General features: G+C 62.2%; 1 protein-coding gene across 1 annotated transcript; it reads right to left on the reverse strand.

The window, feature by feature from the left end:
* Nucleotides 1–4,832: 4,832 nt before the first annotated feature.
* Nucleotides 4,833–6,985, reverse strand: GAS1 (growth arrest specific 1). The gene is made up of 3 exons (XM_039910941.1): nt 6,025–6,985; nt 5,483–5,673; nt 4,833–5,437 (listed from the first exon to the last, which is right to left on the reverse strand). Exons 1-3 carry the CDS (start codon nt 6,078–6,080, stop codon nt 4,887–4,889), a joined length of 798 nt encoding a protein of 265 aa, XP_039766875.1. The 5' UTR covers nt 6,081–6,985; the 3' UTR covers nt 4,833–4,886.
* Between the last annotated feature and the right edge of the window lie 8,518 nt (nt 6,986–15,503).

Raw genomic sequence — 15,503 nt, forward strand, 5'->3', positions numbered from 1 at the left:
GCCTGAACTGTTATGTGCTTAACATTTCCATAACAAAAGGGCCACTCGACTTCTCCTCCATTAATGCAGCTCGAGAGCCCTTGTCCTCCTTTAATAAAACATTGTTGAAATCATTTATTTGGAGCCCCTGGTTACTAGTGGGAGAATGGCCATCTTTGTGCCCAAATATAGTGTATACAGTCCACTATTTTGTAGTAGATCATTCCGCGATTTAAGAAATCGATTAAATGGATGCCTTAGAGAGAATTTATGCTAATAGTGGCTTCCCGGTGTCACTCGGATCATCGAAGGGAGACCCTGCCACCGTTCACCACAGTCAAGGCCGGGAGGAACCCCAGAGAACCTTCCGGGCCAGGGCCTTCTGAACGTCTCGGACGGCTCCCTCGGCCGAGGGACCCGGGCCGACGCGTTCGCCCACCCGCCCTCCTCCCTGGGACGCGGAGAGGCCGGGCTGGGGGTCGGGGGTGGGTGGGCCGGGCGTCCTGTGATCCTTGGTGCGGAAGGTCAAAGAGACACGAGGTGGCGGGAGACCCGCGGAGGAGAGCGAAGATTAAAAGTCAGGGCGGATGGGGCGGCTTCCTCCGCAGGGAGGTCGGCCGGGCCAACGGGTTGGCCGGGAGGAAGGCGGACCGAGTTGGAACGACAGTAATAACTGTGGCATTCGTTAAGCGCTTACTCCGGGCCCAGCGCCGCCCGGTCCCAGCAGAAGGGAGGACGGGGATCGACTCCCCACGTGGCCGACGAGGGAACCGAGGCCCAGTGAAGCGAAGCGACTCGTCCAGGCCGGGATTCGGACCCGGGTCCTCCGACTCCCAGCCCCGGACTCTTTGCGCTAGGCCGCGCTCCTTCTCCAGTAGATCCCAGGAGCGTTTCTCCGCCGCTCCGGCCGGCGCGTCCGTTCCGTCCGTCGCGCGGTCGGGTCCGAAGGCGGGGCGACTCGCTTGGGGAGCTGGAGTTTGGACTCCAGGTGCCTTGCTCGATCCTCCTCCGATGACCCACGCGCGGGCACGGGACACGTCCGGCCCCCCGGCCGCGATAGCCGCCTCCCGACACGCGACCGGAACGGGGCCGGAGACCCGACTCCTTCCCGGCGGGTCTCTCGCACGGCCTTGGCCGGGCTCAAGCCGCATACGTGGCTGGCCTGTGTACCTTGCTCCATATTGTTAAAGATCAACAGAGACCTTATGTTACGACCATTGTGACGGAGCATAAAAGCCGGGGCTGTGTGCTTGGGTGATCCGTGGAGCTTGAATCTCCCTCTCTGTACTGTATGGTCAGTGTCAGTTCAATGAACTGCCTCCCTGTTCTGCCTCATTGTTCCCAGGGCCCTTAAACATTTGTCACTGAAGTGCCTCCAAAGACAAAATAAGCTGTCGCTGGGAATTCAAACCTGGTAGCCGGGGAAGGCACATGGCTTTCTGGCAAGTGAAAACAGGGTTCCTTCTCTCCTCCCAGAAGACCCCAGGGCCGGGATTGAGCCTTTTCAGAAATCCGGGGGTGGGGGGGGGGGGGGCAAACCCGGGGCGGGGGTGGCGGGGGAGTAATGTTTCTCTTTCCTGCCGGCAAGGCCTCGTCCCCTTCTCTTCCTCTAATGACGCCCCCAACGTCCAGCATTCTGACGGGCTCCGGAGAGAGTTTTAAGATGTTTCAGATGTCAACATCTGTAAAATCTTTTCCGCCGAGGAGCAGATGGCAAAATGCTAGCCTTCCCTCGGTTGATGGTTGTTGGCCCCGTGCCTCCACAAACTTCCGTTCCGATGATCAGTTGGGGCTGCAGGGTGGGAAACGGGCCTCTCTCATGGATAATTATTTGAATTAAAATGAACTCCCAATCAGTGTTCACTTTCTACGGGGAAGAAAGCATAAAGTCTCGTGTCCTCTCTTGTTGATTTATTCCAGGCAGATGCTTTTGACAGGAGCCTGTAAAATCAAGTCTTGAGTTTATTGGGGCAGTTAATTATCAGGCCTTTTCTAGTGCTAATGCGTTTTACTCCTTCCTGAGGAAAAATTGGGCCTTCTGCTGGGGCGGTGTCTTAATTTTTAACACCCCCCCACCCCCCAAAAAAGTGTTAAAATTTGCCCCAGAGGGATAAAAGAAATTGGAATATATCAAGAGCACACCCCCCCCAAATGACTGCGAATTCAGCGTACTCCCCCCCCCCCCCAAAAAAAGTCGATCCCATTTACAAATCTCTTCCAACAATCCTTTGTTCTCCGCCTAAAGAGACAGCGTTTTCAGCTGTGTTTTAACAATGCTTCCTCAACCCGTTCAGGTGACTTTAGGTCAAAGCCTCACACCATACTTAGAGACGCTCCCTGTCCCTATTATAACCACGTTGAAATTGCAAACGTTATCTCTGAAGGTGGACAAGCTGGACGCAGAAACCTGAACAGAAAAAAAAAAAAAAAAAGGAGAAAAAGCAGATCATTTTAGAGAGAAATCGTCCTTAAAATGGGATTGGGGGGGGGGGGGCGTCGGGGGGGCCTGTAGAGGGCAGTTCTGTTCACCACTTTGGGCTGCGGAGAAATCTGGTTGCATTTTCTCGGCACATGTTAATATCAAGTAAAGAGAGGAGAGATCTTGCTAATCTGTCGACCCCTCAGACAGAGTTTATTTGTGGTGGCTTTTAAACTTCTGACTCGCCTTCCAATCACTGCATTTAAAACGCAAAGCTTTAAATAAACACCCGGAATAGAAGATAAATAAACTTTTTTTTTCTTTTCTTTCTCCCCGCCCCCCCCCCCCAGGCCCCCCTTGCAAGTGCCTAGCTTGGCGCGGTTGAGGCTTCAAATCCCCAGAGGACTAGCGCTCTCTTTTGTGTTAATGTTTAAAAGATTTTCCAATGCTGGAGTTTATTCCTACTGCAAACATTTCTATTTACAAGGTCAAGTGTATCAGCACTCGACACCGCTTAAGAGTGTAATTATTTATCTAAGGGCGTTTGAGGGGAGATCAGTAGCTCTGGCAGAAAACCAGCCTTTTTCGCCCACAGCTAAACAACTCCTCACAAACAATATTACAAGTTCTGGTAATTGTTGCTCACCTCACTGTTTACTTTTGCCCGGCTGAGGGTGGGAGGGGGGCCGGCTTTGTTGTGCGGGGTCGTGCGTCTGTGTGTTTGTGTGTGGAAAAAACCCTCTTCTAAGTCCCACTGCTCCGTACCCCGTTTAGGGAACGAGGGGAGAAAAACTAACTTTGCAGAAGCCCCGATCGGTGTCCGTAAACAGTTAGATCAACGGAGGCCACTGGAGGCGATTAATGGCGTTTTAACTGCCGCATTTACCGATGTCTAATTGTTCATTAAAATAACGACGGTAATAATAAGCCTCTATTTATAGCTCCGCAGACAGGTACTGTACCGCACTTTAATTCCCGTTGATTATCCTCTCCCCCTCGCCGGAGTTCACCACCTCTGGAAGGTAATCTCACCCCCCCCCCCCCTTCCTCGTCTCCTTGATGGAGGCACCCGTTTCGGTGTTGGTTTTTTTTTTTTTTTTAATAACGACACTACGGAGGCGTTATTTAAAACATAAGGACTTTTATGCCTTCTATAAAAATACAATATGTAAGGCAGCTCGGAAATGCATTTATACAATTCTACAACGTCCATAAAACCTCTTCGAAATCAGAAAGGTAACTCCAGATCTATAAAATACACTGTACACTGGCTGTTCTAGAGCTCGAATCTCTCGACAGGTGAGATCCGTACATATCCTGGGAAAGGCGTGTCGTGGATGTGAATTTAAAACCTTTAATTCTTTTCAAATAAATTATTCCCAAAGAATACAATTTATAAAAATCCTATGTACAAAGTACAGCGACTGGTAACAAACCCCAGTTTTAAATACATCTCATATAAGATCTACCAGAGTTCAGCACCCTGATATTAACTAGAGGCAATAGAACTTCTCGGGATATCTGTACATACGAGTCTCGATCAAAAAGGAAACAAAAAAATCCAAACACCACAAAACGTGTCTTTCGAAGACGGCAGCGCGGAGCCCTTTTAAAACAAAAGTCGCATGGTTCAATATAAAACAACTCTGGAAGATCGGCATTTTCGTCTCTGCCGGGGTACGGGGGGGGGGGGGACGGGACGGGACGGGGGGGAAAGGGGAAAAGCCCATCTGCTCAAACTTCCGCGGGAGGGACGGATGGGGTCAGGGGTGAAGGGAGGCCCGCTGAGCCGTCCCATCTCCCCCCCGGGAATCGAGTGCAATCCAACCCTCGTCCTCCTCCCGGGGTCGGGGGGCACCGACGGCCAGAAGGGACGGAAGGATGGACGGAAGGGTGGATCGGCGGTATCCGTCGAGCGCTCGCCGCGTGCACCGTGCCAAGCGCTCGGGAGGGGACAGCGGAAGCGAATCGGTAGCCGCGTTCCCTGCCCGGCGCGAGCTTACAGTCTAGAGACGGACGGACGGACGGACGGACGGACGGACGGACGGAAGGACGAAAGGACGGGTCGACGGGCCTGCCGGCCCGATTCGGACACCCCCCGCTTCCTTCCCCCTCCGGGCCTCGCACCTCACGGGCGACGACGGGCGGTAGGGAGGTGCCCGACGCGCGCCCGGTAACGGGTCCGTCCGGGCGGGGGTTCGAGAGGGAGGGGCGGGGGGCCCCGAGCGGCCCCGGCCCACGGCTCGGGGGGGGGGGGGGGGGGCCCACGAGCCGGCGGCCGGGGTTGACGGTCGGGGGGTCGGCGCGGAGAAGAGGGGTCCGTCCGGGGCCTGGGCGAGGCGGGGGCGCCCGGGGCCCAACTCCCAGCCGGCTCGCCGTAGGAGGAGGCCGGGGGGGGGGGGGGTCGAGGGGGGCCCCCGGGCCTCACCGCCCAGGCCGGGGTCGGCCGGGGGAAGGCCGAGGGGGAGCGGGAGGGGGTCGGGGCCGGCTACCAGGGCGGGCGGAAGAGGAGCAGCGCCAGGTTGGGGGCGAGCAGAGTCCAGGCCGGCCCGGCCGTCGAGCCTCCGTTCCTCCTGCCGCCGTCGCCGTGGCGCTCGGGCCGCTCCCCGCCCGCCGCCGCCCCGCCCCGCCCGTGGTAGTGGGGGGCCCCGTCCTCCTCGTCCGGCGGGCCGGCCCGCGGCTCGTCCTCGTAGTCCTCGTCGTAGTAGTCGTCGAGCCCGCCGTCGGAGCCGCTGCTGCCGGGCCCGGCGCCCAGCTCGGCGCCGAAGCAGAGGCGGGCCATGTTCTCCTTGACCGACTCGCAGATGGGCCGCTCCAGCCCGTCGCACACGCAGTCGTTGAGCAGCGCCGCCTTGGGCACGGCCAGCATGTCCTCGATGACCGCCCGGCACTCGTCGGTGCAGCGCAGCCCGTTGAAGAGCTTGCCGCAGTAGGCCAGGTAGCGGTGGAGGGCCACGTTGCAGCGGGCGTCGCGGTCGCAGCGCCGCCGGGCCTCGGTGCAGCCCATGACGCCGCCCGCCCCGCCGCCGCCGCCGCCTCCTCCTCCCGCCCCGCCGCCGCCCGCCCCGCCGCCGCCGCCGCCGCCGCTCGTCCGGGGCATGCACGGCTCGATGGCGCGCTTGGTCGACTTGCAGTTCTCGTCCTGCGCGCAGTCACAGTCCTCCAAGGCGGGGCCCCTCCTCGTGTGGTTCAGCTGGATGAGGGCCGAGATGCAGTGGCTGGGGCACCGCCAGCGGGAGGAGAAGGAGGGGAAAGCGGCCGACGAGGAGGCGGCGGCGGCGGCGGCGGCGGCGGCGTCCCCCTGCTGCCGCTGCTGCGGCTGCAGCTGCTGTTGCAGCAGCACGGGCGCGCAGGCCTCCGCGTACTGGCTGTAGGCGTAGCTGCAGTCGGGCTCCCCCTGACACTGCAGCAGGGCCTGCCAGCAGATGAGCCGGCGGCCGTGCGCCAGCGGCGAGCCCCGCGGCGGGCAGCCCGGCAGCACCAGCACCAGCAGCGCCGTCAGGCCCAGCCAGGCGGCCGGCACCGGCCTCCGGCGGCGCCCGTCCCCCCGACCCGCCACCATCGCGGGCGGGACGAGGGCCGGGCCGCCGCCGCCGCCGCCGCCGCCGCCGCCGCCCACCACGGCGAGGGACCGGGGGACGCCGGGGCGGAGTTGGCCCCGACTCCGCCCGAGTCGGCGCATCAATCCATCGGCGCGGCGGCGCGGGGCTCCCCGCCGGGGGCCCGGGGAAGCCTCAGCCGGCCACCGGGGGACGGGGGAGGGCGGTTTGGGAAAAAAAAAGGCAGGGGCAGAGACGTCCCCCCCCAGCTCCCTCCTCTAAACCCCCTTCCCACCGAACGGGCGGCGGGGGGCTCAGGGCCGGCCCGGGGGGCCCCGGGCCGCGCCGGGCGGGCTCGCCAACCGGAGGGGCGCTCCGCGGCCGCTCATCGCGCTCTCTCTCGGGCCGGATCCGTGGCGGGGCCGGGTGGTCGCGGGCAGGGAGGCCGCCCCCCTCTACTCCGTCTCCGTCTCTCGCACTCGCCGGCCGTCCTCGGCGCTTCGCCGGCTCGGTCCCTGCAGGCGAAATCCTCCTCGCTCCCCTCCCGCTCCGCTCTCCGGGGCGCCGGCCCCCGCACCCCCCGCTCCTCCGGCCGCTGCTGGGGCCAGACCCTCCCTCGCGCCGGCCGGTGGGCCGGCGGGCGGGCCGCGGAGCCCCGAGTTCCGCTACCCCACCTCGGCGATCGCCGGTCCCGCGCCTCGCTCCCGGCCGAGCCGCTCGGCGGCTCCCGTCTGCGGCTCCCGTTCCCCGCGAGCCTTTAAATACAAAAGTCCCCCGGCGGCGGCGGCGGCGGCGGCGACGACGATGATGGTGATGATGATGGTGGCGGCGGCGGCGCGGCCCGGTCCCCCCTCATTACGCATGCACGGCCGAGCAAACAAACAAAAACAGCCGCCCGCCCTCCGCCCGCTTTCTCTCGCCCGCTCCGCGCTTTCTCCTCCGCTTTTTGGCCCCCGGCTCGGCCCCCTCTCCCGGCTTTCCGCCCGGCGATTGGTCCGGGCCGGTGTTGTTGAAACTTTTTTTTTTTTTTTTTACGATCCACCGGAGTGGGATGGGGAGGGGGCGGGGAGAGGGGGCAGCTCGCATTCGGAGCTTGAAAGCGAAGGCTTAAGGAGGCCGGCGGCAGGCTCCGGCCGAGCTCCTCCTCCTCTTAAGGAGGCTCCCATGGGGGGGGGGGGGCGCGGGGGGGAGGGCGTGATTTTGGGGAGGGGGGGGCGCATTCCAGATCCGGCCCTCTCTCCGCCGGGCGCCAGCTTCGGACACCCAGATCGCGGTGGCGACGTCGACGCTCGCCCCGGCTCCGAGCCGGCCGGAGGGGCGGCGGCCCCCCCCCCCCCCGGTCTCTTTTTCCAGCCCCCCCCATCCCTCCCCCTCGTTATGTCGCGACTCCAGACGCCCCCGTCCCGCCCCGACACCCACCTGAGTGGAAACGGACGGGCGGACGCGCGTCTCCGGAGGGAGACGGGAGACGATCCGCCCTCCTCCCGACGCCGCCGTCCGTGCCGAATCGGGCGAGACCAACCACGGGAGGGGGAGGCGGCTCTCCGAGTCCGACGGGGAGGAACGACGCGAATTTTCGCTCCCTCTCCTTGAAAGGGAATCGCCGGTTCTGGTCCTTCGCGGGCCTCGAGGCCTCGGCTCCCCCTTAACGCGCCTGGGACCGCGAGAGGCGTCGATGTCCGCCGCCTGTCAAAAACTGGCGCTTTTTTTTTTTTCCTCCGTCGACTCCATCTGTCACAGAAGTTAGGACTAGATCGACTTTCCAGCTTTCCGGAACCGGGGGAGGGGAGGGGGCCCCGGGGGGCGGGGGGGGTCTGCCTTAGCCCGCACGCTCGGGGCGGTGGAAGCGGAATCCCGGTGGAGGAGAGTCCCCGATCGTCCTCCCGCCCCGATCATGTTGGTATCCGGTAAGCGCTTACCGCGTGCCGAGCACCGTTCTGAGCGCTGGGGGAGATACGGGGCGATCGGGTCGTCCCACGCGAGGCTCGCGGTCTTCATCCCCATTTTCCACGTGAGGGAACCGAGGCACCGAGAAGTGAAGCGACTCGCCCACGGGCACGCGGCTGCCGAGCGGCAGAGCCGGGATTCGGACCCACGACCTCCGACTCCCGAGCCCGGGCTCTTTCCGCTGAGCCGCGCTGCTTCTCCCGCCCGAGCACCCCGGGTGTCCCCCCGTCCCCCGTCCCCCCGTCCCCCCGGGCCGGGCCGGGGCCTAGGTTAGGGTTCGGGAAAAGCCCGCCCCGAGCGACGCGGGACGGCGACGGACGACGACGGAGAGGTTCGCCCCTTCTCGGGGGATAGGGGGAAATGGCACCCCGTTCTTCGGAGGTGATGTTTCCACGGGCAGAGTACCCCGCAAAATAAATACATCGTCCGACCTCGACGCGGTCAGGAGCCGCCCCTCTCCCCCCGACCGACCTCCTTCCCTCGGGAAGTTGGGACGGGGTCAGGCCCGGTCCCCGGAAGCGGAGCGGCCGGATTCGGGGGGCCGCTTCCCGGGGGCGGGGGGGCTTCGGGGGCTACGGGCGGGCCGGCTCTCCTGCCCCGCTCTCCGACCTCCCCTTTCCGGGGTGCCGCGTTCCTCCCGTGGCGCGACGGACGAGCGAGGAGGGACGGGTCTCCGTCGGAGCGAGAATGAGAGGCCGGCCGGCCCGGTCCCTCGCGGCGGCTCCGTCTCCGGGCCTGGCCGGCTTCGTCCAGGATGTGACCGTCGGGGAGGCCGAGGGAGGCCGAGGGGTCGGGGGGGGGGGGGGGGGGGGGGGCGGCGCGATCCGTCGATCGGCGGCGTCCGGCGAGCGGCGTCCCGGGGCCCGGCGCCGTACCGAGCGCTCGGGAGAGGAAGGCGGCGGGAGGAGAGCGGGGATAAAGGAGGTAGCGGCCGGGATGCGCCGACCGTGGGTTCTGTCAAGCGCTTACCGTGTGCCGGGCACCGCGCCGAGCTCCGGGATGGATACGGGTGAATCGGGTTGGACGCGGTCCCCGTCCCCGTGGGGCTCGCCGGCCTCGTCCCGCTTTCCGGACGAGGCGAGGCGAGGCGCGGAGAGGCGAAGTGACTTGCCCGGGGTCACACGGCGGGCGGGCGGCGGCGAGGAGAGCCGAGACGAAGCCGGGACTTTAGTTTCGGAGCTTCTCCGCCCCACGCTCGGCGCGGTCTGCGGCTTCGGAGGGGCGGCCGGCCGTTTCCGTCCCCAACCCGGCGCCCGGACTCTTTCCCTCGCTCGGCCCCAGTTTCTTTTTTCCGGTCACCGAGGTGGCGCAAAGGTGTTCCGGGGCGGGCTGGGGAGGACGCGGACGGGAAGGATGGAGTGAAGCGTCGACGCGCCGGGCCCGATCCGGACCGTTCGTGTCCCTCGACCTTCCGGGAGGTGAAAGTTCAGGCCCTTGAGCGGAGCCGCCGGGCAGGGCAAGGTGAGGAAAGAGCACTGGGAGGCCGCTGGTTGGGATCGAGGAAGATGCCAGTTGGGTTCGCAAGGGGTTCCCCCGAATTGGAAGGGGGTCCCCGGAGTTGGAAGGAGGCCGGGGGGGCCTCACCATCTTAATCCCCATTTCACAGATGGGGTGACTGGGGAGAACGGGGAGCCAGACCCCTGGAGGACTTTCGGGTGGGTGAAGGGCGAGGTCGAGGGGGTGAATTGCGTAGAGAAGCAGCGTGGCTCACTGGGAAGAGCCCGGGCTTGGGAGTCAGCGGTCGTGGGTTCTAAGCCCGGCCGCGCCACTTGTCGGCTGTGGGACTTCGGGCAAGTCACTTCTCTGTGCCTCAGTTCCCTCATCTGTAAAATGGGGATCAAGACTGGGAGCCCCACGGGGGACAACCTGATCCCCTCGTGTCGTCCCCCCCCCCCCCCAGTGCTTAGAACGGTGCTTTGCGCATAGTAAGCGCTTAACAAATACCATTATCATCATCATTATTAGTATGGACTCTGTCTTCTTCAAACGTGAAGTACAGCTCTTTAGACTGGAAGCCCCTCGGGAACGGGGACCGTTTCTTTTAACTCGATTACATCTGTCCGAACACTTGATAGAGCGCCGCGAACACTGTGAACTCCTCGAGGGCGGGTGTCGGGTCGCGTCTGGCGGCTCTGTTCTCCTCCCCCAAGCACTGAGTACGGCGTTCCGCACGTAGCAGGCTGTAAGCTCCTTCAGAGCAGGGATCGTGTCTACCGACTCTCCGGTGCTCTCCCGAGCGTTCAGTACAGTGTTCTGCCGGCGGTGGACCGTGAGCTCCGTGCGGGGCAGGGGGCCTCGTCTACTAACTCTGTTGGACCCTCCCAAGCGCTCGGTCCGGTACTCTGCACGCAGTAGACTGTGAGCTCCTTGAGGGCGGGCGTCGTGTCTACTAACATTATTGGCCTCTCCCAAGTGCTCAGTACAGTGTTCTGCGCACGGCGGGCACCCAGTAAATACCATTGATTGACTGATTCGTGAAAGGGTGTGGCCGGAACAAGATTTATCGACCATTTCGGAGAGTTGAAACCTGTAGGACTCTGAGGGAGGAACGACAGTTTCTGTTGGCTTTCCCCCCTTTCAAGTAGGCGCCGGTGCCAAGAAAGCGGAAGGCCAGAGATTACGAAACTTCGGGTGACTCGTTGTTATTGCTGGAGAAAAGGTCGGCCCCGTTCTACTGGGTTGGAATTGCTCGCTTCTGCGTTTCAGAAGCCTTATAATCGTCGTGAAATGGCTTGGACGGAGGCTGGGGTCCGGCCGACTGACAGAGATTACGGGCCGCGTGATTCTCCGCCACGCTACTGTGTGCGCGCACGGCGGGACCGGTCGGATCACGGGGGGGCTCGGCGGGCCCCGCCTTTCGATTCCTCCGACAGACTCCGTCCCATCTACCCCCCCCACCCCCCGGAAAGTGGTATTCGGGCTTAAAGGATTCAGTTCCGGGTTCTGATCCCGGCTCCGCCGATGGCTTGCCGGGTGACCCGGGGCGAGTCACGTCACCTCTCTGTGCCTCCGTCGCCCCAACTGTAAAATGGAGATACCTGTTCTCCCTCCTGCTCGGACCGTGAGCCCCATGCGGGACGGGGACTCCGTCCGTCCTAATTAACTCGTACCGAAACCGGCGCTCAGAGCAGCGTTTGACACGTAGTGAGTGCTTAACGAATACCGTTAAAAAAAAAATCAATACGAAGAGCTGCACGGTCAGTCCCGCCTCCGAGCCCGCCCCGACCTCCCGCCGCGTTGCCTTTTCCCCGTCTCAAAACTCTCTCCTAGGCAGGCTGGAGACCCCGGCTGCCGGCTGTCGATCGGGCAGACCCGGAGGCCCGATCGGGAGACGGGCGCGGGGGCGCACGTCCGGGAGTGCCGGACCACCGACCTGTAGTTTTGTCTCCGCGAGCCCGACCTGTCGACGTGAAGGCGACGTCGGCGCGGCTCGTGCTCCGACCGTTCCCGGATTAGCCGTTCTCTGGGACTCGGCGGGGCCGTGGGGGCCGAGCTCGCTCGGGCCGAGGGAAGTGTCGAGCTGAGGAAGGTGTCTGGGTGATTCTGGCCCCGAACCTCTTGTGAATGACCCTGATCCACGCTCCGGGTCGGGTTTGACAACCGTGCGTGTGCGTGGCGGGGGGGGGGGGGGGGACACTCTCAGAACGTTAGGGCTCAGTTCCGCCGGACAGACGGGGAAAGCCCAAGGCCCTACATTCGACTTCCCCGCTGGGGATCCCTCAAACGAACGGAGTCTCGGGACTGTGGTCCTTCAAGGAGCTGGCAGTCTCCGCGGGCTCTGCTGAGCCCCGGGGAGAGGACAGTAGAGTTGGTAGGCACGATCCCTGCCCTAAAGGAGCTTACAATCCACGGAGCGCGGAGGGCCGGGCCGCGGACGCTTGGGAGAGGACGGAAGAGTTCGACGCGGTCCGCTGCCCTCGGGGAGCTGACGGCCTACCGGGTGCGGAACGCCGTACCGAGCGCTTGGGAGAGTCCGGTAGTTAGCGGACACAGACCCTGCCCTCGGGGAGATGTACGGGGGATGATGTGCGGGGGTCCCTCCCACCCCCTCTCTTCCGGACTCGCTCATCGGAATGGCGTAGGGGAGGAGAAGAAAACGATAAAAAAACATACGTGTTTTAAAGGTAGCTTGCAACCACTTCAACGCCCATTATTTCACCGCAGTAGAGGAGCCCACGGCCTAACCACACAGCATCCAAGTTCTCAGTGCGGCCGTAGCCGGCGATTTCAATCGGATGTAAACACCCCAAGTGACCAGACTCCTTCGAGACCCAAGAAGCACCAACGATGAGTCCCCGACTTGCCCCGGTTTGGGCGAGGGGCTTTACTGGGGGAGGATGGTAAACGGATGACCGTCTCTCCCTTCGCTATCTCAACCCCCAGCCCTGCTCTCCGAATTAGCGTAAGAAAGATGAGTGGGTAGTGACACCGGTTAGAGCGGAAGCACCTTGGGGTCAGGGAAGATGTCTTCTCGCTCCGTGGCTCTCCCTGCCCCAGCAGGTACGTGACACCCGGGGTGGGACAGGAGTGGGCCTAGAAGCCCCGCCACAGCCGGCGTGTATTTTAATCTTTTCCTCAGCAGCTGGCCTAATAATGATAATGATGCTGGCATTTGTTAAGCGCTTCCTATGTGCCGAGCACGGTTCTGAGCGCCGGGGGAGATGCAGGGTAATCAGGCTGTCCCACGGGAGGCTCACGGTCAATCCCCATTTTCCAGATGAGGTCACTGAGGCCCAGAGAAGTGAAGTGACTCGCCCACGGTCACCCAGCTGACGAGTGGCAGAGCCGGGATTCGAACCCATGACCTCTGACTCCCAAGCCCGGGTTCTTTCCACGGAGCCACGCCGCTTCTAGTGGGTAGAGCAAGGGCCCGGGAGTCATCGAGTCACGGGTTCTGCTCCCGGCTCCGCCGCTTGCCTGTGGGTGACCTTGGGCAAATCACTTCCCTTCTCTGGGCCTCAGTTCCCTCATCTGGAAAATGGGGATTGAGACGGGCCCGGGAGTCATCGAGTCACGGGTTCTGCTCCCGGCTCCGCCGCTTGCCTGTGGGTGACCTTGGGCAAATCACTTCCCTTCTCTGGGCCTCAGTTCCCTCATCTGGAAAATGGGGATTGAGACCGGGACCCCCCCAGCGGGGCCAGGGACTCTGTCCAACCCGACTTGCTTGTATCAACCCCAGCGCTTAGTACGGTGGCCGGCACAAAGTAAGCGCTCAACGGATACCATCGTTATCGTTATTATGATGATTCCGAGAAGCAGTGTGGCCTGATGGATAGAGCCTAGGCCTGGGAATCGGGAGAACCTGGGTTCTAATCCCGGCTCCGCCACTCATCTGCTGGGTGACCTTGGGCAAGTCACTTCACTTCTCTGGGCCTCAGTTCCCTCGTCTGTCAAATGGGGACTTAAGACCGTGAGCCCCACGTGGGACAGGGGACTGCATCCAAGCCGATTTGCATGTATCCACCCCAGCCCTTACTACAGTGCCTGGCACATAGTAAGCGCTCAACAGATACCACGGTTATCATCGTCGTAATTCATATATTTTCCGCGGCCTTCGGCCGGGGGGGGGGGGGAGGGGCGCTGGGTCCCGCGCCTCGAAACAAGACAGGCGGGGACGAGAGAGAGTGCAGACCACCGCCACTCAAGTCGCCGCGTTTTCAGTCCCGAAGATTCAGGTCCAAGAGTCGTCCATCGCCCTCGCTGGGATCTTCCCAGGATCTCTCGAAATGCGGCGGATCCGCAACGCGCCATAAACCAACAACCGTCAGGGTAGGGCAGTCCCTTTCAGAGAGCCTCTTCCCTTCATCTACGTTAAATGCCACCTCTTCCAGGTCAGTCGGATTTAAATCACGCCGAGAAGGCAACCCGCTTCTCTTCCCCGCCTTAAAAAAAAAACACAAAACGGTTCCTAAATCTAGAAAAGAAAACAATAGTAAACAGTGTTTTGGAAACAGCATGGTCTCGTTGGTGTCGAAAGCTTTAAAGTTATAAATATTTTGCTTATGAAGGAATTTCTCTTATCCCTCCCCCCCTTGCAGCTTCCTTAAAATACTTTCTTGTTTTAAAGCAGTGAAGAGAGGATCGTGGAATGTGGGAAGGTTATTCTCTTCTCTTGGAAACAAAGCTGTTTCTCAGAGCTAATGTCTTGAGGCTGTGTCTAGAGGATAGAAGACTTCTTCCAAGCTGCTCCTTTTCCCACACCCTGCCCTCATTCATCGTCACAGTGGCCCTGGAACCTGGCTTTGAATTCCTGTTTTCCCTCCACCCGGACCTGGTGCCAGACCCGGCTCCCCGCTGCCAAGAGAGACCCCAAGGCATCTTCCGGAGCCTCACCCAGCTTAAGTCCTGCTGGGGCCAAGCGTTGGCGTGAAAGGGAATGGACTCGTCCCGACAGCACCGTGCTATTGTTCACTTTCCACACACGCCCCGTCCGGTCAAACCTACGCCCACCTAGGGTTTTTGTGGCCCATAGTAGCCGCTCGAAACGCCTTATTTCTGCGGTCGGGTCAGGTTCTGAGGGTCCTCTCTGGGCACTATCATCCCAGTTTGGGGTGGGGGGCGGGGGGCGGGGGGCCCGACGTTCTGCCCTGTGCCCCTACAGACCTCGGCCGGGGCCCGCTGGCACCCCGGTCACAGGCCGGACTGCACCCCCAGTGACCCGTGAATACGGAGAGGGCCTGACTACCTACTTGTGTGGAAACAGAAGCCTGGCAGTGAAGCGGAAGGAGGAAGAGTCGGTCAGCCGGCCACGAGAAGCCAGTGGTCCGGACCGTCCTCCCTAGGCCACCCTGAAGGCCGTAATGGCGTCCGGCCCCCGGCTCCGCCCCCTCATCGTTTCCAATTCCGGACTCCCTCAGGAATCTACCAACTCCCGGACAGAAGTATCAACTCTTCTTTGCGAGTGCGGGGGGGGTTCTTAACCAGGGCCGGAGGTTTTCGGGGAGATCGGGGTCGGGAGGAGGTGGGCTTCGAAGAACGAACGAGCCGGCAGTTCACCATTCGGGTCCTTCCGGGCCCCGCCTGGAAAGTCTCGGGTCTCGCCGGGAGGGCTGGGCCGAGCGAGGCCGAGAGACCAGCTTGGATCGCTGTCGGGAGCCAAAGCCACCCCGAGCCCCCGGGGGAGTGGGAAGGCTTCAGAGACCTCTTGGTGGTGGTGGTGGTGGTGGTAATGATAGCCGTATTTATCAAGGGCCCGCTAGGTGAAATGAAATCGGGAGAGGACATCGGATCCCGGGGACGCGTCCCCGGCCCACGGGGAGCTTACGTTCGAACGGGGAAGAGAGACGATCCGCCGGCTCCTCCTCCGAGGCTCTCCAGAAGAGGACACCTTCTCGAAGCCTCCTGAAACGTCCTCCGGAGCAAAGCCTCCCCGGATGCTTCTCGATCCCAGAGCGCGCTTTTCCGGGCGACAGATACGAGTGGCGGTCGGGTGTCGATTATCCCGTATCCACGCCGATATTGTAATCGTCACGGGGGTGGTCGTGAAGCGCTTGCTGGGGGCCCAGCTCTATACCAGGTGCGAGGGTAGATATAAGGCCGTCCGGTCAGACGCCGTCCCCGTCCCCACAGGGGGCTCGCCGTCTAAGGGGGGGGGAGAGCAGATAGCGAAGCCCCGTCTC

This window comes from Ornithorhynchus anatinus, chromosome X5 (assembly GCF_004115215.2).
Source record: "Ornithorhynchus anatinus isolate Pmale09 chromosome X5, mOrnAna1.pri.v4, whole genome shotgun sequence".
In the NCBI taxonomy this organism is placed as follows: Eukaryota; Metazoa; Chordata; class Mammalia; order Monotremata; family Ornithorhynchidae; genus Ornithorhynchus; species Ornithorhynchus anatinus.